Genomic DNA, 26,464 nt, shown 5'->3' on the forward strand with positions numbered 1-26,464 from the left:
TAATTTTGTTGTTGGAGATTGAGTAGGAGTTTTTACTGGTTGATTCTAAATACAATAAATGCTCCGGCCTTGGGTTTATGACCAATAAAAACTAATTATAAAAACCTCGGGGGACCTCGGTTTTTATAATAGTTTTTATTGGTCATAAACCCTCGGCCTCCTCATTTATTGTATACATAAATACGGTTTATTACACTTATGAATGGTGTTCATTTTATAATAATAACTACAGGGGCGTCGGACACGGTACGGTCACTACGGTATTGAACGGTATTGACTGTAGCACTTTTGCCCCAGGTACCCTATGAATCAATAAAATACCGTACTGGCAATATATGTTGCCGTAGTGAGGCCATGAAGCGTTACATTGGCACATGTTTGCCGCACGCAGGGCGTTACATGCAAAGTCGCACAGGAGCCGTTACACAGGTTTCTATATTGCCGCAGTCCTTTTTTTGCTATTGCCGCATCATTTTTTTGCTTTTGCCGCATCATTTTTTCTTTTCATCCACATTGAAGGCACAGAAATTCAGTTGCTATCCAACTGTTACAAACCCGACGGCAAAGGGCGACAACGATATCAATAGAAGACTGTATATTTTAACTATCAGAGTGATCTGTTCACAAAAAGATCATCAAAAGGAAAGTGACATAGGGGAAGAGCGCTTCCTCCAAAAACTACTGTCACTCACACAGTTAATGAGTGTACAACATATTACAAAGTCACCGTGGCTATCATTAGTCATCGAATAGAGACTTCTGCATTGTCACAAGGAAACTGGTAAACACATCGCTCTTCTTCGCAAAACGACCTCGGGAAAGAAGAAACCATTGAGATTGCCAACCACTGAATGATGCTTGGGCGTGATTTTCTTCACGCCGAAGGCGAATAGAGACTTCTGCACTGTCACAAGGAAACTGGTAAACACATTGCTCTTCTTCGCAAAACGACCTCGGGAAAGAAGAAACCATTGAGATCGCCAACCACTGAATGATGCGCCTTCGAGTGTCAGGACTTCCTGCTGCGTCCAGTTTTGAACTTTTCACCACGCGGTACACGTACTTTCACAGTTTTCAGCCTTTTTTTGCAGTGCAAACTGCAATGAAAAGATCGCCGCACCCCGCCGGACGCGCGTTACGAACTCAACGAAAATTTGTCGCACTAGCCTGGTCGCGCGTTACGCCGCACCCCCCTGCGGTACGCGTTACGCGGCAACATATATTGCCTGTACGGTACACTGATCTGGGCTCTAAATTTCCAAACATGTCGGCTCAGCAACCCCTCCCACACGAGTAAATTGTACTTCAGATGGCTGACCGTACCACACTAGAATACCTTCCAACCCCCCTGATTATTATAATAATGACATTATAGAGGCGTACAAAGTATCTATCAACGGAAGTGTCCTTGCTGTGCTGGTGTATTATGCTTCGTGCATTGGTTCGGCTAAGTGTGCATGGTGGTGACGGGTTGAGGATGTAGAAATTGGAGTATGGCCGAAAGCTCTGTCGCAATATTTTATTATGAAATCCTCCACATTGTAGTGAGTCGAACTAGGCGAGGCAACAAACTCATGTCCATGATCAAGAGTACATACGGGTAACCCCAAGAGTATCCAATCTTGCTGCAGCCTATATCAATCACATCTTCAGAAAATTGTAGTCAAGTTGCTGTCTGATGATCGGTAAAACAGTGAAACTCAGAGTTACAGCAGAAACACTTTGATTCCTTCTTTCAAATGTGTGTAACCCCAAGAGTATGCAACTCTGCATATGGGATCTGTGCCTTTGAACTTACCACATTGCGCGTGAAATGGTTGAGGCTAAACCGTAGGAAAACTCAAATCCAGGCAGCTTGATCGTCATTTCACTACATAATGAAGGCAGCACGCCACGCAGGGCACCCGTAGAGATCAGAGTTGCACACTCTTGGGGTTATGTACTCTTGTCGTGAAGCATCATCTCAGTGTCACAAGAAGTCCATTGTCTAGGAGCGTTGTTATTGAACAGATATCACTTGATACTAAATTGATAGTGCACTGGTGATGTACGTCCTTATGTGCACATTGACTTTCCTTTGTGGCAATAGCAGTCTTCCCCATACTACTATAATTATTGTACATGCGTATCTTCAGGACTTCAGGCTGCTTACAAAAAGAAGCAGGTGAGGACTTGAGCGTGCTGTCATGTGTAAAACCGAAAATGTCTGCAAGATACAGTTCTTGCTTCCTCTATGGCCAAAGGGCGACCTAACGGCTGTTCCCAAAGCAGCACTGTAGCTGAAGACCCTGGTGTCCATTGTTTCATGAATGCAGTATTTTCGGGCGCCGAAGAACGACCAGGCTAGAATTTCACCAAGCACAGCATACCAACGTATACACGGTGACTCAACTGTGCATAGACTGTAATACATGAGAATAAGAACGGTCTAGGCTACAAGGCTGACTCCCCAGTTCTTCGGCGACCGACAGTACTGTAGGGGCTTTTGTTGGTAGGCTCTATGTGCCAGCATCTCTCTCTCTCTCTCTCTCTCTCTCTCTCTCTCTCTCTCTCTCTCTATCTATCTATCTCTCTATCTCTCTATCTATCTATCTATCTATCTATCTATCTATCTCTATCTCTCTCGATCTCTCTCTCGATCTCTCGATCTCTCTCTCTATCTATCTATCTCTCTATCTCTATCTCTCTCTCTCTCTCTCTCTCTCTCTCTCTCTCTCTCTCTCTCTCTCTCTCTCTCTCTCTCTCTCTCTCTCTCTCTCTCTCTCTCTCTCTCTCTCTCTCTCTCTCTCTCTCTCTCTCTCTCTCTCTTCCAATCTTTCTCAATCTTTCTAGATGTCAGTCACCTAGCTAAACAAACAGGAGCAGAAGCATCTATGGATATACCCCGCCGCGTCTCTTATGCACCGACTACCGTCAATCAGCCCAAACAGGACACAGCTGCAGCCACTAACTTTGCTTGTTCAGCGAATTACACAACAGAAGCTACGGGTGTGTCTCCATCTGGATTGGAGCGTCTCTCTTCTCTGTACGACTCTGCCGGAGTTACCTCCTCCCATCATGCTATGACAGTTTTGCTTCATTGGATTATTGGAGAGATGGGCTGGAAGTCAGACAACGACTTTAGCTCATTCAAGGTAAGGTTGGACGTCTAGGATGTCGCTTAGGCCGATTTCCCGGATGCTTGGATGCTGAGTTGGATCATTACTCAATTCGGAGTTCTTGGGACATGACTGCTTGTGGGATTTCTGAAGCAAGCGAGCCTGGAATTTGTTCACTTCCGTATTTTCACGTCTAGAAAAGATGATGTGTACATGCAACTCAATCACACTTAACAAACTGTTGCCATCTAGAGGGAAGTTGCAAAGTTCTTCGAGACAATGTGATTTGAGAATTTGAGACAAAACATTCTTATATCAGCTCGGAGTGAAGCCTGTACATGTACATGTACAACTGCCTTATCGTTCAGCCAGTCACTCTCAGCTAAAAATATCCACGTGTTCGCGTACAGGGCGGGTCAAGAGCCACCTTTCCGCTGCAGTGAGACGCCACCACCCCATGATCAAATGCGGTTTCTAAACGGTGGGGGAGGATAGATCAGACCCACCAACCAGAGTCCAAATGCCGAAATCCCATTTGCCACATCCATGTTTTCGAAGGATAGAGATAATTATTTAAAACTACCTAGAGGTCATTATGTGCAGCGATGTGGTGTGTTCTGCTCATTTCCCGATGTTATCTTTCATGTGTTTCTTCATCGCAGAACATCCCAGACAAGCTAGGTTGGTGGCAGATGCCATCATCAGCACACAACAAGTATGAGCTCGGAGATCTAGGTTGCCTGATGACCTATGTTTGGATTCCCAGGACGCCTTATGGCGCAGTTCACTGTAGGTTGCCAATGATTATAGTGATGTTTTGTAGACATTTTTTAAATTAACGATATGGTCACTGCTGTGCGATGTGCACGCGGCTACTTGTGCTGCGGTGATGATTGCTGTGAACATTCCAGTGCCCATTCTTTATCATGGACGACCTCTAATATCATGACTCTCATTTCTCCCAACTTTGTTTGTATGATAGAGCTATAGGCACTCCTTGCCACTATGCAATGGTGTGTGAGTGACTATCACCAACAAATGCCAACTAGCAAAGACAAGACATAGTGTGTCTTTGTGAATGCCATAGCTTGAGTTCAGTGCACTTTCACTGTACCAGCACATGCGCGTGCATGCTGCATTGTTGGCGTGTGCGCTGTCTGGAGTCATGATACTTCACACCACCCACACACCCATACACACACCCATACACACATACACACACACACACACACACACACACACACACACACACACACACACACACACACACACACACACACACACACACACACACACACACACACACACACACACACACACACACACACACACACACACACACACACACACACACACACACACACACACACACTTGTACTTGTTGTTCACTGCCAAAACTGGTCACGTGGGTCTCCCCGGGAGAGGGGAGAGAGACTCAAAAGGAATCTTGGAAAGATGACTCAATTGGCTATTGAACCGCGCAACGGTCGACAGCCCCTGAAATCCCCAAAACTCTGGGTGGACTTGAAAATGATCCCACTTATGGTAGTGACTACACCCAATTTCCAAAACTTGCTCCGATCGCTTCGATTTTGGTCTCATTCGATTCTCCCAGGCGTAGTACATAGGAAATCTGCAAGTATTGTTCAAATCGGCCCAGCCATTCTCGAGTTATAGTGATTTGAAGTGCGCCAAGTTGGACTTTCGCTGGAAACAGAAATGAATGGGCGTGATGGGAGAATCGAGAACGACCGCACGGTCGGTGCAGGCAGTACAGTGTACAGTGCACACGCCTCGTCACTCGAACTGCGCGTACGAAATTGCATACTTTGGTATGCTGGCGCAGAACAAATTCGCTCGTAGAGGAAGACGAAAGCGTCTCACCGCCTTGTAATTTCACATGGCCAGTAGTTTTTCGACGCTGAAGACGATGGAATAGTCCGCGACGCTGCGACCCGACCAGAACAACCCGAAATTCATACCCTGAAAAGGCGCTGAGCGCAGAGCTCCTAAATTTTGTCGTATGGAAACGGGACTTCGGGTCTCAAGGGCACGAACATCTCCTCTCTCAGATAAAGCAATTCACTCGATGCGATATTCTACAATTTGACCTGGCCACGCCGAAATGCACTGCCATGTCGGATTCTCCCATCGGAAGTATAGAAACTTGTTTCCAAAAAATCAGCGTCTGGGTGCGAGGGAGTAAAGTCACTACTTATGGGCTCACCACACCTCAGCAAGTGGGTGAGGACAAGGTGCAGAAAAAGGATTGACGGCATCAGGGTATCCGTCCCGGGATCCAACTGCAGTTACCCCTGCCCCCAGTGAAGGTAATACTTGCTACTAGTGTGGGTGGCTAAATCAGAGTGGATCTGATTCAAGCTTCACTAGCACCATGATTACACAAGAGTTAATCTAGCCAGAAGTAGTCCATGGTTAACAGGTATGTATACTTCAAATAGAAAGTATATGAACCCTGAAACCAACAAAGGTGGTAGGTACAACATGACACCTTCAAGCAGCCGAGCCCGTTGGCAACAGACCCAACACTATCCGGCATAAGCGTACCCACCAACCGAACTAGCTGGCACACACACACACACACGTACATTCTACAGTCTTGGCAGTACTGCAAGAAATGCATTGAGAGTTGGTGTGCACGATGAGTGGGCTACTGTATTTTGTTATTTTGTATCAGTACAGAAGGCACTTCAACTTGTTTCTATTCTGACCGTGGGCATCTTGTGTGACCAGGCGTCGGCATTTATAAGTGATTGTATTCTTGTGTCATGTTCTATGCTTGGCAGTCAACAGCTACCGCTGCCAGCCTAGGAAAGTGGATGTGCTTGACGTATATGAATGCAACTTTGTGGACTACTCGATTCCTTTTTCCGCAGGTATGTTACATTACTGTATGCACTCAGTCTCGGAACAGCTAGCTGCTTCGGCCTTCTTGGCTCTCATCAGCGGAGCTCAGAGTGAGGTGGATCGACCGCAGTGAATGATCCCAGTGAACAACAAAGCATGTTTTAAATCGGCTCTCAAAGCATCAAAGTCAGAGTACCCTAGCTGCGTATCATATTTACACGTGTCCTCTTTAGCATACTTGTGTGTACTCGGACATGTGTGACAGTGATGAGTGTAATTGGCCGATTGTGATTGCATCATTCCGTACGCACCAGGCCTTGTAGGGGCGTTGGTAGTGAAAGGTGTGCTACTGGTATCTGCGGTTTCATGCAGGATAATGAAGTTTGAGATATGCTTTGGAGCTGAGAATCGTCTTTGGGATTGTCTTCAGGATATTGCCCGTCTGCATTCTCGCTTCGGGCACTTTGGCTTCTTTCCTGGGGCACACCTCACCAATGTTGTGTGCCATGTTGCTTGAATGGCAGCTCGAAAGAAAACCACTGGAGTGCTGTACCAGGGTACAGTCCTTAACATTTTCCTGATGAAGAAAATAAGATGTAGCGCAGCACTACGTAAAAAGTTTCCGCAGAGACAAAAATGCTATCGCGCTTAGGTAGAGGAGAAACTTCAGGCTCTTCATAGCCAACGTTTTCGAGAGCAGAGAGCAGCGAGATGATCAGCCAGTACAGCAAAGAACAGTAGCGTTGCTTTTTGCCTGTATTCCACCCGACGAAACGGCTTGACAGACTGCTTGGAAAAACTTTTGAAATGTCGCTTGTGAAAAGCAATCTGAAGTTCTAAGTCACTAGTAAGCTTGATAGCATAGCACTATAGTATATCATATTTAACTGCTCATGCTCGAGCTTGCACGCCATTGCAAACCTGATAGCGGCAATTTTTCTGAAATATCAGAAATTGACCGTTTGGTAGAAACGAATTTGATGATTGATTAGGGGAGGAGCAGGTAAGAAGTCTGAATTTATTTTCAAAGTGAATTCCTGCTACATGTATTCATTTCAAAGATCTTGGATAATGCTGCTCAACCCCTCGTTAACCCGCGCGCGCGCGTGCGCGTGTATGTGTATGTATGTGTATATGTATTATTGTGTATGTATGTGTTTGCACAAGTTGCTATGGCTTCTGCTGTAGCATCGCTATCATCACCTCTGGGGATGGGCGTCAAATGGTCATGGTGTGTGTGTGTGTGTGTGTGTGTGGGCGTGCATGTAGGTATGTGTGTGTGTGCGTGGAAAGAGAGCATGGACTGCATAAATGGACTGACATCCCCTGCGTGTGTGTGTGTGTGTGTCTGTCTGCCAACCTGTCGGAAGGCTACCCTCTTGCCAAAGCATTTTTGGAAGTTGGACTAGTTTCGGCTCCACAATCCAGTGTGTCGTTACTATATAGCTTTCATGGCTGAGGTTGTTGGTACGTCTGTTGGCCCTGGGTTCCCAGTACCCAGTTGCCGAGGCTGGTTGGTAAAATAACTCCAATACTTCAAGGTACCAGTGCATCTGGTGTCTGCTTTTATCAAAGCAGCGTGATGTCTATACTGGTTACCCCAGCAAGTGTAGGGTGTGCATAGGTAACTGTCTTGGCCGTCCTATTCCGATGTACTCCGTGTGGTGTAGACAAGGTGTGCATTGGGGGGTCGATTCACATGGCTTCGCCAGTTGTGTGGATTAGACAGTTATCTGGCGCTTGTCTTGATCTGTTTCAATCAGAATCAGATCCGCTATCGTTGCTATAAAGAGAAAATCTGTGGGTGCACATCCAGTGCATTTGCAGATTTGCGTGCTTCTCTTGCGACGGGCGTTTACACATGGTACATGGTGTCTGTCTGTCTGTCTCTCTCTCTGTCTGTCTCTCTGTCTTTCTCTCTTTCTCTCTCTCTCTTTCTCTCTCTCTCCCTGTCTTCGCCTGTGTGCACCCGTGCAGACAACTGAACAAGCCGCCTGTTGCCGCGTGACTGTGGCCTAGATTCCCATGTATTGGATGTACTGTTTGTACTGTTTGTTGCCTTGCATGTGTCCAGGAGCCAGAGCTGTGTACAGCAATGCAGACAGTGCTGCTCGACAGCAGCTTGTCGAGTTGATCAAGCAAGCCTTCCAGCAGGTGAAGTTGATCAAGCAAGCCTTCCAGCAGGAGAAGTTGCCAGAGGCGGAAAAGTGTACCGTATTTTGCCCATTACGCGCCCGCGCTTCCTATACTAGTACGTCTCCAATTGTAGTACATGTTGAGTGTGGATCAAAAATATAGAAAGGACACGTCTCTAATAATAGTACATGCCGGAATGATGTGATGGGCATTACTGGGGTACAGGTACTATAATAGTCCCACCTTCCAACCCGGCAAATAATTCGATTTTGATAAAACGATTCAAAGCCTCTCAATTATTTTGTAATACTTGAAGTATAAGAATATATACTTTCACACAAAACAAGCTCGGTGCAGCACTAATCATGCCAGGGGAACCCGACCCTCCACCATCGCCAACTCACGAAGCATGTGAACTGGACGGTGACGGGCCGACCGAGCACCCCTGACACACAATACAGCGGAACGTAGCAGCGCGAAAGACACCCGACAGCGATAGTATCCCATCAACAACGAATAGCTACCTCCCTAAGATTGAGATGTGAGCAGGCAAAGGCGCCTGAGGAAGTCCGTGGATGCCGGCGCAGCTGCCCCATTCACGGAAAACACTAAAGGTGCAAAGGCACCACGCTCAACATTCACTACTCTCTCCTGATATTGAAGTCTCTTAGCGCCCTCATGTTGCCGGAAGAGTGTGTCCAGGCTTCTGGGCGCATAGGAAGAAGCGTCAGGATTAAACACCCTTACATCAAAAAATACTGTAATAATCCATCTTACTTCGTTTTTCTTACCCGTTTATCATCTTTGTGTCTTTGTACACTGATTCTTACCATGGTTGGATATATTTACAGCCTTACAGCATCATTATCACGAGTTGTTTACCACCCAATCCAGGCAATCAATTTTTCCAGACACAATAAAAGTTCACGTCTCCAATACTAGTACAGTCTCCTATAGTAGTACAGGTCTGACCACCTTAGAAAAAATAAAAGTACTGTACATAATAATTATAATTATACAAGTAGTAAAGAAAAAAGGACCAAGAAACTACAACAACAAAAACTGTACAAGTTACGCTATAATGTCCACTAACACCACCAGTTACTAAACAATCTCCATCCGAGTCCATACTGTGCATTTATTGGGGATAATACGGTAAGTTCTCACCCCCTTATCCAGTCACACTGTGACAGTGGAATATTACTCAGCCAACACAGTTGAGTGCACTGTGATAAGAAGATAGTCCGCCTAAAACAGCCATGATTTGTTAGTGTGTGCTATCTGCGCTATCAAGAGTACATAAAGAGTGTGCAACTGTGCATATCAGATCTGAAACAGCGCAGTTCGTGCACTACGTCACCCTGATGAGGTCAGCCAAGCCGCGACTTGCGTACAGCTCAAATTTTCGTGTTTCATAGCCCGGAAATCAGCCAAGTTTGCTTGATTTTAGACGTCCTGTTTCAGGATTTCGGTGTTTTTGTGTGACTGTGTACATCCACCGACAAGTAAATTCACCATGTTATCCGTATCAAAAAACCGAAATCAGGACAAACTCAGTGACCTGCACCACCGTGACTGGTTACGCAACTTTTCACCGTACCTGCGGCTTACCATGCCGTCAGAAATGACGTACTGCACGAATTACGCTCCCACAGGAACCATCCCGAGTTGCACACTCTGGTTTTGTACTCTTGGCGCTATGCATTTGTGTTGTTGTTGTTGTTGTTGTTGTTGTTGTTGTTGCTGCTGTTGTTGCTGTTGCTGGTGCTGTTGCTGTTGCTGTTGCTGTTGTTGCTGGTGCTGTTGCTGTTGCTGTTGTTGTTGGTTGTTGGTGGTTGTTGTTGTTGTTGTCGTCGTTATCGTTGCTGTTGTTTTTAAATTGATAGTTGTGCCTCAGGATTGTGTTGAATGGAGGACGTCCCCAGATGCTGCTCTCCGTCGCCTCGCCTCGCTCTACAGCAGGTCTAGCATTCAGACTCGCCAGCATGCTCTTCATCTGCTTCTTCACTGGATCATGAAAGAAATGGAGGAAACCCCTGGCTTTTGTCCACTGGCTGCTGCCGACCAGGTGAGCAATTATTTGAAACGACGGCACTGGCCAGTGAAACCTGGGAGCCGTGAGTCTGGTTATCTCCGCGCACTGTGCAGTGCCGGGCATGCAAACACTGGCTTGCGAATGATTCACGCCAGGTAGTTGTCAAATAACTGGTATTTGACGACTCCCTGATTCATACTCAAGAATTTGGCAGGCGGAGAAAAAAAATGGAAAATTTATAAAAGTAAAATACAAGCAATACCAAAAGCGCAATTGCAACCCAGAACCAGAAGCCACTCAAAAGCGCCATCAGGACACAAAAGGATAAACCACAAAAAAAAACCGGCCAGTGACCAGATAATATAGTTCATTAATGCAGCAGGTGAGCCAATGAACGACCCTCCGTGACGAATTGGTGTTGACTAGCACCCGACCCACTGTGTCGATAAGACGCCCGCAAACCCCGGAAGCATGTTATCTGCCGCCGCACGAGGGACAGACTTATCCTGTATCGCAAATGACGACTCACCAAGGCTCGAGTGACAGGGACGCGCGCTACCAAGCTGTAAGTTGTAGCCTGCGGGCACGCTGATCAGGTGACTGGTGTACGCATCAGCACGTGACCGCTTACTTAACCGTGTTCGATTGGGAATAAGGGCCGAACGCTGCATCGCAGCCTTCTTGGATCAAAACCAGTAGACTTAGCATCTGAAAGACTAAAACCTATGGGCCAATCTCGTTCATCCGTGCTCTTATAAGAATGAAATGGTGCGTTTAGTGACATTTTGCACATAAACCCCATCCAGTAGGGCGTAGTCACCCAATTTCGGTGGAAGTGGCAAGTTCGATTGGGAATAAAGGAGGAAGGGAGCGCCTTAGCTTCCTCGGAACAAGACCATTCGACTCAGCACCCTGAAGCCTACGAGTAGTGAAATGTTGATTCTAGACCATACTTCCCTTTTGAAGCTGGCACCAGCCATGAAGATGGAGGGGGGGGGGGGGTCCCGAGCCATGTAGACACCCTCTCCCCTCCTCGCCAGCCACATCCACCAGGAGTAGAGCTGCTGTTGACCAGAAAGGCAAGTCTTGAGCTGTTCCAGTGCCTCTGTCTGCTGCGTTCGAAGTTGGACACGTGCCTGTGCACTGCCAAAGTCCAGTAAACGGAGATGACGTCAGTGACACAACGTTCGCCCTAGCCCACCGCTACACACTCAACCATTGGGTCAGTGACGCTACGGCACAGGAGACGCTCTGCCCCAGCACGTACACTCGCAATACGCACCGTAAGGCCTCCATTCCTCACGGGTATTGAAAAAAGATGGCGCAGCTCGCGACCAGGAACTAAACTGTGACCAGTCAATGCAGGCAGCAGATCGTCGGCAATTACGATGTCCAGTGGTGAATACACAGCCGGATCAACAGGGACCACACGCTGCAGGTACGTCCAGCAGGATTGCACGGACGCAGTGAACAAATGATAGGCCGCCTGCGGTTGCGTAGGCAGTTACACCAGCTAGGCGCCAGACCGGACGGCAGAAATCAGCAACACAGCCACGCACAGATTCATCCCGGAACTATTGGCCACCGAGTTAGCGAACGTCATCACTCTGGGCCCGGACATCAGTCCCGGAAATATCTCTTGAGCCCTGGCTAAAAAGTGCAGGCGAACTAGCAGAATTGTCTTGACAGCATTTACAAAATAACCATAGCGTGGTCCCTCCTTGGCAATGGCAGCCCAATAAGTTTGTAAGGGCGCAATCTTGTTGGTCGCGGCATCTTCATCCGCGTACCAGATCTTGGCAGTGCCAGGAGATTGATCAGAAAGCTTTGATGCCAACGGTGGCTAAAGCATAAAAAGCCATTGCGAATGGGTCTCCCTGGCACGTACCTTCGTGGGAGCGTATAACGTCACCACCATCATCAAGGAAAGGGGGAATGTCAGCCTGGTACGGATATTGTTCGAAGCAGCTGCACGGTTCAAGGCATTGAAAGCGTTAGCTAAATGCATCTACTAGCAAAATTCCTGTATCAAGATCCTGTTCTAATAGTGCACGGAGAGCCTGGACTGCAACCTCACAAGCGGATGGAACGCCGACACAGAGCTGCTGTGGAGCAGTAATAGCCACCACATCCCGCTCAATAGTCACCAAGATGACCTTGCCTACCACCCTGCGGAACACTTCGCCAATGGCGATTGGGCGCACCCCAGATTGCTTGTCCAGTGGTTTAACTGGCTGGCCAGAAAAGGACGAAGGTGAGATAACTCAATATGTTCTGTACGTAAACACTTCTCCATTCGGGCCATAGATGTACATATTACAGTAGAGGCTGTGGAGAACATAGACGCCATATGCCGCCACACCGCGGCGGCATCCAGTCCAGAAAGTCCTGCTGTGCCTTTCATGGTCATGATCTTTGCACTTGCACGGGAAGGCGTGATGGCCTCAAGAGTGCACATGGTCCGTTGGGGCAGGGCCATTAGCCAGCAGAAGGCCTGGATCCGCAGCAGTCGGATCCGGATGTTTGTCTCCCAAAATGTCAAGGACGGATCTACCATTGATTCATTTTCAGGGTTGAGGGGAAGAACGCCACCTCGCCCATTGTCCTCCAAGTAATGCGTTGCAGTGCCAATTTGATCGGCATAGACCATTTTAGCGAACTCGACATCATCCATCTCCACTCTGGTCACCTGATAGCGTTGCTGTTTGGAAGAGGGCAAATAGGCCTGGATGCAAGGAACAGAGCAGTCATATTACCTGATTTCCATAACACAAGACGCTTGTGGAGAATCTTCTTTTTGTCACTGGCAGATGGTGCACTTAATGGTTGCTGCCGAGGGAGATGGCCTGCCACAGCCACAGCCGACCGCGTAAAAGCTCTAGCTTCACATCCGTCGCAAAACAGACCAATAAGTTGAGCCAATTCAGCCACGAAACGAGCACCATCGTCACCGAAAGGGACCATGAAAATATTCCTCTTCCACTTCATCACCTCGGCATAGGTATTATCAAGAGTACATAACCCCCCAGAGTGTGCAACGCCTGATCCAGCTCTGCATAGGGTCTTGGTCGAGCGGAATCGGATCTTTGCGTCAAAATACCTTACACATCTGAGGGGAACCCGGGGAGTCGCGGGTACTCTCGGATCAAAAACAATGGTGCCCTGCCTCGAGACCGGCCTTACGCTGGTGTGGAGTGTACGCATGACATCAGAAGATCCGATTCCGCTCGACCAAGACCCTATGCAGAGCTGGATCAGCGTTGCACACTCTGGGGGGTTATGTACTCTTGGTATTATCCGTGAGATGGGTGATGTCACCAACCGGCAGTGATGAAAATCCACGGTCATTGTCTCCACCATCCACCTCCGCAACAGCCGGGTGCATAACCTGCCCTGTGTACTACTTCACTACTATGTGCACACTCTAAGTGTACTCCGTTGTGCTGTGATTGTCAATATGACAACCTGCCCTGTGTACTCCGTTGTGCTGTGACTGTCAATATGACAAGTCCACTCTTGTTAAGATGGTGTACAGTAAGCTTGAACTTTCAACAATGTTTTGTCGAAGAGCAGCCAAGCTGGAGAAATAAGAATGGTGCAAAATCACATATAAAGCTGTGCCCATATGAGGGGAAATAGTGCTACAAATTCACCTGGCACAAGTAACACGTAGTTTCTGCAATGCCGCCTACCACCTTCGCTTCTTTTTGCTTCATGACCTTATCTGATAGGTGTCTTAGGGGCCGTCCAAGGTTATCAATAATATTTCCAAAACGAAAAGATTTCGTTTGTGGGTGGGTGAGTTTGATGGAGTTTCGTTTTGAAAGTAATTATTGAATGCAGATGGAGAATACCCAGTTACTTTTGGGTGTCGAAAATTGACATCAATATTTTATTGGAATTCGTTTTACCTGCAGAAAAGGTGGGTGGGTGGGTGGGGGCTGAAAAATACTAAAACTTTTCGTTTTGTAAAAACTATCGGTAGCCCCGGACGGTCCCTTAGGTCAGTGGTAAAAAGGTATATGCGTGTGCTCGTGTACTGTCCGGTTCTGATTATTTTGTTATCATTGTTGCACCGCAGGAATATAAGGCTTTGAGCAAGGCGATACTGAATGAGCGGTTCCGATATCGGCATGGCGAAATCACAGCAGCGTTTATGACGATGCCTCGATCCTCATGCGGAATACTGAGCGGTGAGTAAATGACTAAATGTAGCACTGTACTTTGTGCTAGCCTGGTGGTATTACCTGGTGGCATTACCTGGTGGCATTACCTGGTGGTATTACCTGGTGGTGTTACCTGGTGGTATTACCTGGTGGTGTTACCTGGTGGTATTACCTGGTGGTATTACCTGGTGGTATTACCTGGTGGTATTACCTGGTGGTATTACCTGGTGGTGTTACCTGGTGGTGTTACCTGGTGGTGTTACCTGGTGGTGTTACCTGGTGGTGTTACCTGGTGGTGTTACCTGGTGGTGTTACCTGGTGGTGTTACCTGGTGGTGTTACCTGGTGGTGTTACCTGGTGGTATTACACTCATACCTCGGTTATCCGGACCCCGAAATTGCGGGCACTTTATATGTATATAATACAACCCAACAGTACGCTTGTACGTGAAATATAAACCGACATACAAACCGAGGCGAAGCCGAGGTTTGTGTGATGGTTTATATTTCACGTACAAGCGTACTACAGGTAGACTCCCTTTAATTCGAACCTCAAATTGCCAGGCCCTAAGTTCGAATTATCCGGAACTTCTAATTATCCAAATGCAGCCCCATGCACTGATATGTATGTCAAAATGCTTGAAATCGCGTGCTGAATATTTTTTGCACATTTTTATTTGCATGAACGAAACATAGGTGTTCGTACCGCGTACCGGTCATGTACAACGGATCATCTAAACACTGGATCGACACAAAATCATTTTGACATTATCTTCATCTTCTAGTGAAGAAGTTGTCAGTCACTGCAGCTTTCCTGAAACGATTTCAACGGAAAAGAACTGCGCTGCCTAATCCGCGTCATGAAAGGCCGTCGGACAGCAGCACGTCGTCAGAAGAACGGAAGTGGAGCACAGGCATATACAATATTTACGACAATGGTGTTGTTATGCGCCAACATCTCCGCGCACGAGCTGGCGCGGCAAGAAAGGCCATCGAGATCCGCGAAGAGAGTCAGCCACCTGGAAGAATCAAACCTTTGCAATTTGCCTCGCACGGCAGGCGCGTGCTCGGCGATGGGCACGGGGGGCACGTGCACCCCCAAAAATTTTCAATCTGGGTAATTGCAATTGTAATGTATGCAAATATGCTCTAAAATTCAAGAAAGGTTGCAAACAAATTGCAGAAAATTGCCGGGGGGGGCTCCCCTCGGCTCCCGTGCACCCCCCTAGTTGGGGGGCCGAGCACGCCCCTGCACGGGGTACGCGCTTGAATCAAATTTCGACAGAAGGTGGGTTTCTTGAACGCTATAGTCGATCCTGCAGCGGACCATTGATCGATTTTTGAGCTACTCTTGGCTAGAGAAGGAGAAAAGAATGAACTTCGAATTACAAGGATAGCAACTCAATCTCACTTCGAAATAAGCGTTCAAAGGACATAGCCAATGTACTGTAAACAGCTCTTCTGTACGAAGACTGGGTTCGAATTATCCAACCGGCGCACTTTTCGTACTTCGAATTATGCATTCGATTTTGACTTGAAGTGACTTGCAGAAGATCGGTACGACGAAAAAGTTCGAATTACACGGAATGTTCGAATTATACCGTATTCGAATTAGAGGGAGTCTACCTGTAGTGAGATGTATTATACTTATGCTGACCTTCATACAAACTGACAGTCAACTTCCTGTTTCTATGGTGGCGGTCTGTATGGGGTTTGTATGAGGTTTATATGCCCAGTATAAGCCGCCAGCATGATGGGCAAGTTGACTGGAAGTTTGTATGAAAGGTCAGCATAATTAATTATATTTATATTTATTCCCGTAGCTATGCAGAAGACGTTACTTCAGTAACGTCTGGCGCTAGCCAGGGTCCACACAGCTTTAATTTGGTATTTGTGTGTTTGTTTGTTTGTTTGTGTCACGCCTGGCGCTATCCCGCGCTATCCCGTATCTGACGGCAAAAAAATCATAGGGATGTTAGGGATAGGGATGTTACTCAATCTGCGGACAGAACTGTTTCGTCCTTTGTGGACTCGTCAGCGCAGCACAGAGAAAATGAGGCCGAACCTGATAGCAATGGAAATAAAAATTTCCCATCAGGCCCGAACGTACCTTGCCAGAGTGCTCAAACTGACAAGTCAGTGAGCTCTGCATAACGCAAACAGCAAAGGCACTACCCCACGCAAGAGTGCTCAACTGCTACAAGAGCAGGAGCGAAATACTCAAAGGGATAGGGATGTTATAAATTTTTCAATTCTCCAATTTTTTCAGGCATATCCTGGGATTCGAACCCGCACTATCGCCCTACATGCATTCCCCCATACACTTCGCATTCATACCCGTTCTTCCAAGTTGCTTCACGTTATGATCTTGCGTTTGAAAGCCCTATTTGAATATTGCGGGCAGCTGTATGTGGCCAGCTGTGTTTGATGGTACGGTATGGGAGACGATGTCGTATTACCCTCGATCGTACCTGTCCCGTACGGCTGGCCACAATGCATATTCAAATAGGGCTTTCAAATGCAAGATCATAATGTGAAGCAACTTGGAAGAATTAGTATGTATGCGAAGTGTATCGGGGGATGCATGCAGGGCGCGATAGTGCGGGTTCGAATCCCAGGTTAGGCCACACCAAGTTTTTTCATTGTTTCTCGTCACCGCGCGCGTACCTTTCTTGAGGTTTGGACCAAAAAAAATCTCGCGTCCCGGTAAACACGCATAAAAAGGCGTTGTAAAAGTACGCGCGGCGTCAAATCTGGAGTGCAGTGCTAGTGCACGAACCGAAGGACGACTTTTGCACCGTGTATGTACGCATACCGGTAGTTCAAGTACCACACCACCACACGACCTGGTCGTCTTCTTTGCTACACACAGTTCCGGTACAAGTCAAGACAGTGCATGACAGTGCACCGTTTTGGACTGACAGTAGACACCCTTAGCAAACAACGGTAACGCTATTTTTTACGGTACTCGTACCTTGATCACCCAAATAGCGTTGAAGCTGCAGCGTATAAACGTTATGGGGGCTGATTTATCGTTGTGACCAACGGTACGTGTTTTGGCCAAATATTGCATAGTCCGTACGCATTTCACCTTGTATCGCGTATATGGTGACAAAAATGGTTGTACCGCGCGAAATCGAAGCTACTCTCGTGGTAACAGCGTACTAAAAATAGCGTGCATCTTGCTAAAGGTCGAACCCAAATCACGGTATTTTCCCCCTTACGATAATACCGTTACAACATAACGTTTATTGCTAAGGGTGTCTAGTGTTCCGGGCATCGGTAAACTTGCGGCATTGCGGACTACAAGCACTGTGAAGTTGCCGTGATTCCTTGAGTTCTTTATCAGTTCATCTCAGTTCAAATTTTAGCACAAGCGCGCACTTGGCTGTTCTTTTATGTACCCCTTGTATCTCTTAATTTGCTAAATCCTATATATAGGATTTTGGTCATATTTTTCAACTCAAAATGGGTGTGGCATGAGCATAGGAAAACGTATGTGACCAATTCTTCCGTGTTAGGTCTTAGTCGATATGGAGAGTTGAATAAGATATATTTTTCAAATACTAACATCTAAGGCTCATCTTCTTGCGCAATATTTCTAAGGCCTGCGCCCTATTTTTCGAATCCTATATATAGGATTTGAGATTTTACTGGACCTTGTTTTATCCTTAAAATTGGTAGTTTCATGACGGCATGTGCGATATGTCGTCATGAAACCACCCCGTGCCACACCTGTAATGTTTTTTTGCACATTCACTGCTTCAGTCCTTCCCATGACACCAGCTGAACAATGCTGCTCAAAATTCCAATCCTTGCTCAAAATGGGTATTCATGATGTCCTATGAATCTAAAAAGTAAACATTCATGCCTCAAACATATTTACAGCTTCTAATAAAACCATTATGCTCTTATTATGGGTCATGAATGACTCACGATGACCAATAACAACGGCATAAAGGTCACGCATTTTCAAATCCTATATATAGGACTTTTGCCCAGCAAATTAAGAGATAATAACTTTGGTTTGCTTTCTTTCCTATTTAAATAACATGCAACACTGGACTTCCTCACCAGAGGCCGGTGCAGGAGCCTGGTTTTCTGGCTGTATGTTGCAATTGACTGTCACGCGTGGTGTATAGTCTGATTTTAGGTCATAAATTGGGCCTTTGTAGTGTAAATAGCAGTTTTTGTTTTTCATTCTCTGCTCCAAATTTGTTTGCACGAGCATCAGCATGCACACCCAGCTCTATCACACACAGCAGCCATTTGAACATGCGGTGAATGCAGACCTGCTGCACAAGAAGAAAAACTATTTTGTTTTTTTTCCGCCCGCCCGCGTTCCTTTTGAGATTTTCAGGTGACGAGAAACAATGAAATAACTTGGTGTGGCCTTATGTCTTAAAAAAAGGGAATTTTTTAAAGAATTTATAACATCCCTATGCTTTTTTTTGTCTAGGTCATCAAGGCAAAAAAGCATAGCGTAGGGCCCTGAGCTTCCAAGCTCTCTCGTTAGGGCTGAAACGATCTTCCATTTAGCCCAATCGATTACTCTTTATCATAACGATCGATTATTCGATTATAATCTTTAAGAGGCCGCACCTGGAATATGTACGTGGAATGGCCAAAAGTGGAAATATGTACAAAATTTTGCACAAAAAAAGTGTTATGTATGTAGACCGGACGCGACCTTGACCTTCGAGCTTCATGCTCCAGCTTCGTTGTACTACACTACAACTTACAAGTAGGACTGTTTTTTTGATTTTGACAGCATGTTAAGGGCGATTCACAATACAACTTTCTGCGACGCAACAAGAAACTGCCTGTCGCGAGCTGTCGCAAGGCACCTGTCGCAGAAGTTGAAGAAAGTTCAACTTTTGCGACATGCAACACGCGACATACACAAATGGAGTACAGTTTCGACCCTGGGTGCACGTGCAGTGCACGTGCATAGTACTTCTTGTGCATGAGGATATCCAGATGCCGCAACAAATATGAAGAATATTGTGAACCGTGTGTCGCTGTCGCAGCTCGTCGCATGTGTCGCAAGTCGCATGTCGCGTCGCAAGAAGTTGTATTGTGAATCGGCCTTAACAAGGCGAGTCGCGCGTGCAGTGTGTAGTACTGTGTACTACCGGGGGTATATACTCTGCGCTGCATGCACTGCGCGTATAAGAAATTAAAGATTTAAAAAACGCAAAATAATCGTAATCGGTAATCTAAACGATTGCTCGATCGTTAGTTATCAAACGAGTACTCGATTATTCGGTATAATCGTTTCAGCCCTAATATTTATTACAACATCTCAAGACTCGGTGGAAACACCGAAACACTTTGGTCTACCGGGCACCCTTTGGGCGAGTTTCAGTGGAAATATTACTATTCTTTTGCCACTTTTTGTGGAAATAGTGAGGTCATATGCCATATCAAATGACCTTTTGCCATCATAGTGTATGTGATTCAAAGTTACGGACATTTCAAAGATACGGGCAGTGCCCGGTCCCGGACCGCCCGGATAAATGAGGTATGATTGTACCAGTTATGTGTGCTAGGTGCTGCTGTATGCTGCACTGCTTCTTAATTGTTTGTGTGCACAGTCTCTTGCTGTGCTGCTTTTTCCTGTTGCTTCTGGAGTAATAAGGGTTTTGGAGTGAGGTCATCATACAGGATATTTTTGAAATCGGACTGTACCCCCACCCGCTCAAGATGTACTCGTATAGACTGTGTGTTTCCCTGTGTGTCATCTGTTGCTCCAGTCTCCGTGGTCGCTGATGGCATAAGACGAACCTACTCAACTGCTCTTGATGCGACTAACTATATCAATATTGATTCCTCGCCGTCATCTGGTACGTCCTAGACGCCTTGATGAAGAATGTGAATGCACAGTGCTGCTCAGTGAAATCCGATCAAGCGGGTCAATGTCACGCTGAGCACTGGGCTGCCCTAGACCTGTGAATACTGGGCTGCCCCAGACCTGTGAACACTGTGCTGCCCCAGGCCTGTGAACACTGTGCTGCCCCAGACCTGTGAATACTGGGCTGCCCCAGACCTGTGAACACTGTGCTGCCCCAGGCCTGTGAACACTGTGCTGCCCCAGACCTGTGAATACTGGGCTGCCCCAGACCTGTGACCACTGGGCTGCCCCAGACCTGTGAACACTGTGCTGTGCCCGGGTAACCCGACTTACACGTTCGGATTTCATTGAGCAGCACTGTACATGTATTGCAATCATGTAGTGCAGTGTTACCAAGCACTTTCTGGTCCTTTGCGTACTGACCAGTGCCGTATTCGATTTGGTGGTCTAAATATCTACGGTACTGTCGCGTGTCGAAGAACGGCCAGGCTAGAATGTCACCAATTTTTAAGAACAGTCTAGGCTGGATGTTTTGCTGATAAGAACTGAAACCGTAATGTGCACTATAATGTATACTCAGACGTATAACTTTGCGTAAATGTACATGTAAGACTGTACTATCGAATAAGAACGAAACTGCTGTGTTCGTTAAAAAATAAGAACGGGCTAGACTAGAACCCTGACCCCCCCCCCCCCGTTCTTCGGCGCCCGACAGTACTGTAGGCATACAGCTGGAAATACTTGGGAAATGTATTTTCAAGTCACCTGATCTATAGTTTGTCCCGCAATACTCTGGAACATAGTATGTTCCAGAGTATTGCGGGACAAACTGTAGATCAGGTGACTTGAAAATATTATGTTATTCACCTCTGTGTAGCTGGCAAGCACTGATACAGTCGACTCCGCTTATAGCGAACTCGCATATAGGGAATGTCGTGATATACTTATAGCGAACCATTGTCGATGTCCCTGTTTTAACCCATACCAAATTGACCCTTTGTCGCGAACAGTGTTCGTTGATAACAAACCGTATCTTGTAGGGCCACATGTAAACCAAGTACACTTATACTGCATGGGGCACATGCCAGCCAGAACGTGTTGCTTGTATGTTGTAAGTGCATTTCTGTTATAAAGAACTTCGGCTATAAAGAACTAATTCTCCTGCACAATGGTGCTCATTAGTACTTGTTATCACTCTCTTATTATTGACCGTCACAGAAACTTGTGATCTCTAAGGGGCCGTCCATAATTATCGATCTTTTACACGAAGAGAAAAAGTTTCGTTTATGGGTGGGTGGGTCAAGGGGAGTTTCGTTATGAAAAAGATTGATATGTGAGACCTCAAGGCATTCTTGCTGTCAAGTCAATCTATTTTTCGTCCAGGGTGGGTGGGTGGGTGGGGGAGGGTCCTAATTTAACTTTTTCGTTTCGTGAAAATTATCGATAATGCCGAATAGCCCCTAAAGCGGGATTCACAGAAGCTTTTTTGCGATGCGACACGCGATGCGACAGCCGCGAAACCGGGAAAACCCCAAATCGCAGCCTTGTCGCACCCCACGCAACTGCCGCAACTGGGCCATCGCAGGCCATCGCAGAAGTTGAGCTTGGCTCAACTTTTGCGATGCGATGCGATGCGACAAGCGATTTGGCGTACGATTTTGACCTTTTCTACAGCAAAGTTGTACAAAGGTTCAAGAGTTGCCTATAAATTTGTACAAGTTGTATCAAACCGCGCGAATATCTTGGTGAAGTAGCCAAATCAGCAAGATTTTGTCGCATCACTGGCTTCTTCTGTGCATGGTATTTCGCGAGTTCGCATCGCACGCGTCCGTCGCAGATCGCGTTGCATCGCGTGTCGCATCGCAAAAAAGCTTCTGTGAATCCCGCTTATTAAAGCGGTCAAATATATGAAAATTAACGAGAGAGCTTGGAAGCTCAGGGCCCTACGTAGCTACGCTATGCTTTTTTACCTTGATGACCTAGACAAAAAAAAGCATAGGGATGTTATAAATTCTTTAAAAAAATCCTTTTTTTAAGACATAACCTGGGATTCGAACCAGCACTATCGCGCGCCCTGCATGCATCCCCCGATACACTTCGCATACATACTAATTCTTCCAAGTTGCTTCATGTTATGATCTTGCATTTGAAAGCCCTATTTTAACATGCATTGTGGCCAGCCGTCTTTGATGGTACCGTACGGTACGGGATAGGTACGGGACAGGTACGATCGAGGGTAATACGACACCGTCTACCGCCTTGATGACGGCAAAAAAGCATAGGGATGTTATAAATTTTTCAATTCTCCTTTTTTTTCAGGCATATCCTGGGATTCGAACCCGCACTATCGCCCTACATGCATTCCACTATACACTTCGCATTCATACCCATTCTTCCAAGTAATTAATAGTTGCTTCACGTTATGATCTTGCGTTTGAAAGCCCTATTTGAATATTGCGGCCAGCTGTATGTGGCCAGCTGTGTTTGATGGTACGGTACGGGACAGATACGGGATAGCGCCAGGCGTGACACAAACACACAAATACCAAATTAAAGCTGTGTGGACCCTGGCTAGCGCCAGACGTTACTGAAGTAACGTCTTCTGCATAGCTACGGGAATAAATTAATAATACTGATAATATTGGCCTCTTTTTAAATCTTGCAATAATAGATACATAGTGTTGCAGATGCTCATTTTTGAATTCTTTATTCTCACGGTGGCACCATCGCCAATAAGAGATGTCATTGTTGGCCTGATTGTGTTATTGTACTTGGATTCGGCAGGAGTTTCCAATATATATCTGCAGCCCATTCTGGCCGGGCGACACATCTTTTCTGTATGTTTCCGGAGAGCTTTGAACTTCATTGATAATAGTAAGTAGAGCCGTAACGTGTGGTTCACTGGCAAAGGCCAGGTTGCTGTTTTATTGTCACACTTGTTCATAATACTTGTGCAGCAAGAATGTATTTCTCTGGCACTGTTATGGTGCAGGAGAATCAGAATGTTAAATGCACCTCTCCGGGGCTTTCCCCTGGAAATTGTTCAAAGTATGGAGCAAACTCGTCACAGTTCATTGATTCATGTGCTAAATGCAATGAGCGATCATTGTGAACCTAGCATGTCTGATGCCCCAGTGATGCTAGTATGATCAGAAAGCATTCACAACCAATATACATGTAAAGGGTTACTTTCTCACCGTCGTCAAATGCAATATTTTAGAGAGATGGCGGCAATGCCTCCTGGAATGTACAATGATTTGTCGTGTTGAGATCAAGACATGGAAAGTGTACATTGCTTGAATCAGCTCTTGATCGCTTTAGTTTCTCTCATGTTTCTCTCTTTCTCTGATCAGGAGAATCTCGTTACAATACTAGCTGCTTTCTTGGGCTGGTACCTGAACTCTTGGTGAGTAAGACGACTTGCTACGCATGCCTGGCTATCATTTTGAATGTCTGTACTGTAGCTTTATTCATGCAATGTAAAATGGTGGAGACAATGTGCAATAAAACGATGAAAATATGAAGAAATAGTGTAGAGAATAAAATAAGGATTCAAACAAGTTTTCGTACAATACTCATCAGGAATCTTCGTTGTACTAAAGGACACTGAAACAAAATTGAACTATTATAGAAAATCTAAGTTAGAGAAATAACACTAAGAACAACAGCAGTGAAATTTACAAGTGTGAATTTTAACAATGAAAGCGAGAGCAATAACGAATGCGTGTGCTAACAATAAACTTGCAAATGAAAAATGAACAAACAAGAGAAAGAAAGAAGGAAGGGCAAAGTGATAACACGTAACAGCAGTACATTTCACCTAGGACATTAACGGCCAAGCTTGGCCGCACCAAACACAACACGTTACTTGAACAATTTCAACCCAATTATACTATCTTTCTGTACACACAAATTAGGCTTGTACAAACGCTGATAAATGGCTTCCAAAACTTTTAACTGTAGTCCATAACCATGACGACCACGGCACAATACAGTGAAAGAAGAGTCGGAATACGAATTGCAACAATCAGGACTAGCTAGCAGATGATTGTATACTGAAGACTTGCTACCACGAAACCTACGCACAACACTAACACTCTCACCGGCACTCTCACGATCACTCCCGTCATCGCTCTCCGACTCACTGCTTCCTTCGCCATCCGTTCCATCCTCCGATTCCTCTGCGCTCTCTCTGTTTCGTCCATCCCGCCTGACCCGGTCCATTGAACTTGACTCGGCCGTCAACCTGCTGTCGCGTCCCTCCTTTCGCCCTTGTCCGTTGAATGCGTAGCTTCTGTTGCAATTGGCTGTTGATCGTCTTGGTCTTTCAATAGTGGGCTTGCATGGTGGATTAGTTGTACAAGTAGTCGCGGTAGATTGCGTTGTTGGTGTTGGTGTGGGAGTTGGTGGGTCTTTTTGAGTCAGTAATTGTAGTGTTAATGCCACTGTCGGTGTTGCTCGTGGTCTGCCACTAGCAAGTTCCACCGCCGCAAGAACCGACGGCGGATAGTACTGTAGCTTTTTTTTTGACTGCCTCTGTCTCTGTTCTCCTTGCAAGATCCTTTTTTGGGCATGGAACTAAGCACAGCGTGTGGCATGTCTGGCACGACTGGCACTGTGGCTAGGCATCTCTCCGTGTCCGTGTGCATTGCATAGCTTGTAGCGATAGCAGTCCTATGTACTTGTCACTGTTCTTCCACTGTGCTACCATAAGTGCAATGGCCTATGGCCCGGGGCTATTATTTTCTGGCAACCCCCTCGTTCCAAATAAACAGTGCTCTCTGCCTCTGTTCTGTTCTTCACAGGACATCATTCTGAGGTTTCTTGATGCGAAGACACTATTAAACCTTGCAGCTACTTGTCTGTACCTCCATGATTTTGTTAATCATCACCGCTACTTGGAAAGCTAAGCCGAAAAACAGCAGCAGGATTGACATTCACTGCCATCATGTCCAGAAGCCTGTGCGCTGTGAATCTAATTGTACTCAGTCTTTGCGTTCGATGTGCGGGAAACAGCGGGCTCGCTGAACCATATGGCCTGCCGCTATGCCAAGATGGTAGTACTGCACTCTTTGGCTGCGATATGCCAAGTTCATTATGGTTGAGTACTTCTTGCTACGTGCTATGCTGCATCACTGAGATTCTTGGACCTCACATGCTGCTGCTTTTGTGAGAAAGCTGGAAAGTGCTCCCACTTGACGTGGCCAGTTGGTCTTCTGGACCATCGACTGTTATAGAGGTTTGTAGTTTTCAATGTCCAAAATCGTACTTTGACGGACTTGACACGATTGATGGCTAAATAACACTCCATTACGAATTGTAGGCCAACTCAGGCCCTGTAAGTGTAAGTTGTTCACGTTCAATTCCATAGTGCCACTGCTCTGAATTGTGACGAGACAAGGATGAGTATGCATCTTTTCTATTATTTCTATGCAGCTGGCTGCATATATTTATTTTCATTTACATCGTAATCCTTTTGTCTGTTTTGTTTTTGTGACGACTGTTGACAACCCTGATTTTCATACAAGTGAATGCCCATTTGTGCTACACAGCTTTGAGTTGCTACTGTGCTACTATGCACTATTTTCTTGCAGCAAGGAGTCTGGATAGTAAAAGTCCACATGAAAACTGAATGGTTACTATTAAAAATTACGAATTTCCGGCCCCTGTGTAATGCAGATAATACTACAAAGTGCAAGAATTCTTGCAGGCCATAAGTTACCCTGGGGTACTCTGTGACCTGTCAGAACCTGCTCTGCCGGGTTGCTCAAGTCAGGAAACACAATAGCACGGAAGGAGATCCTCTTCACGTTGGGATTAAGTACACACAATCGGGCCAGGCTATTTCTAGCATTAGACCAGGTGGGTTTGAGCCTGGTACTTTCTCTTCATTCAGGCAGTTTTCCGGCTCAACAGCTAGGATGACCACTCTGGAACTGGCATCCCTGGAGGGATTCCCCACTGCACAAAGAGTGCTCAACATTACGATGTCCTTGTTACATACACTCAATACTGACACGCAGAGCTTGCTTGTACTGCGGAGTATATAGACCAGAATGTGCAACTCCGAGCAGTACGACTGAGTTTGGGAACGCGGTATTGAGCGTTTACGTCATGGAAGCCATGATTCGTACTATACTATTAATCTACATCATTGTGAGAATCAAATCTGGTGCCTGGCGAGGAAAAAGTGTAGTATGTCACAGTGTCGTCCTGTGTACCATAATAATTATATTTATTTTACTTACCTTCGTCCTTATATCAAGAGTACAAAAGCTCCCTTACTCTTGCTTATAGTTGTAGTGACT

The 26,464-nt window shown here is 46.1% G+C and overlaps 1 protein-coding gene across 1 annotated transcript in view; it reads left to right on the forward strand.

Annotated features, from left to right (window-relative positions):
* The window catches only part of LOC135806245 (uncharacterized), a 32,484-nt gene extending 6,676 nt beyond the window's left edge, over positions 1-25,808 (forward strand). The window contains exons 5-14 of the mRNA XM_065320406.1: positions 2,833-3,134; positions 3,761-3,887; positions 5,906-5,995; positions 8,041-8,217; positions 9,989-10,170; positions 14,219-14,330; positions 20,059-20,148; positions 22,941-23,030; positions 23,510-23,562; positions 24,962-25,808. Of these exons, the coding sequence (XP_065176478.1) occupies positions 2,833-3,134; positions 3,761-3,887; positions 5,906-5,995; positions 8,041-8,217; positions 9,989-10,170; positions 14,219-14,330; positions 20,059-20,148; positions 22,941-23,030; positions 23,510-23,562; positions 24,962-25,066 (1,328 nt within the window). The 3' untranslated portion in view covers positions 25,067-25,808. The remainder of the gene's footprint in view (positions 1-2,832; positions 3,135-3,760; positions 3,888-5,905; positions 5,996-8,040; positions 8,218-9,988; positions 10,171-14,218; positions 14,331-20,058; positions 20,149-22,940; positions 23,031-23,509; positions 23,563-24,961) is intronic.
* The last annotated feature ends 656 nt before the right edge of the window (positions 25,809-26,464 follow it).

The sequence above is a fragment of the Sycon ciliatum genome, chromosome 1 (genome assembly GCF_964019385.1).
Source record: "Sycon ciliatum chromosome 1, ocSycCili1.1, whole genome shotgun sequence".
Lineage (NCBI taxonomy): Eukaryota > Metazoa > Porifera > Calcarea > Leucosolenida > Sycettidae > Sycon > Sycon ciliatum.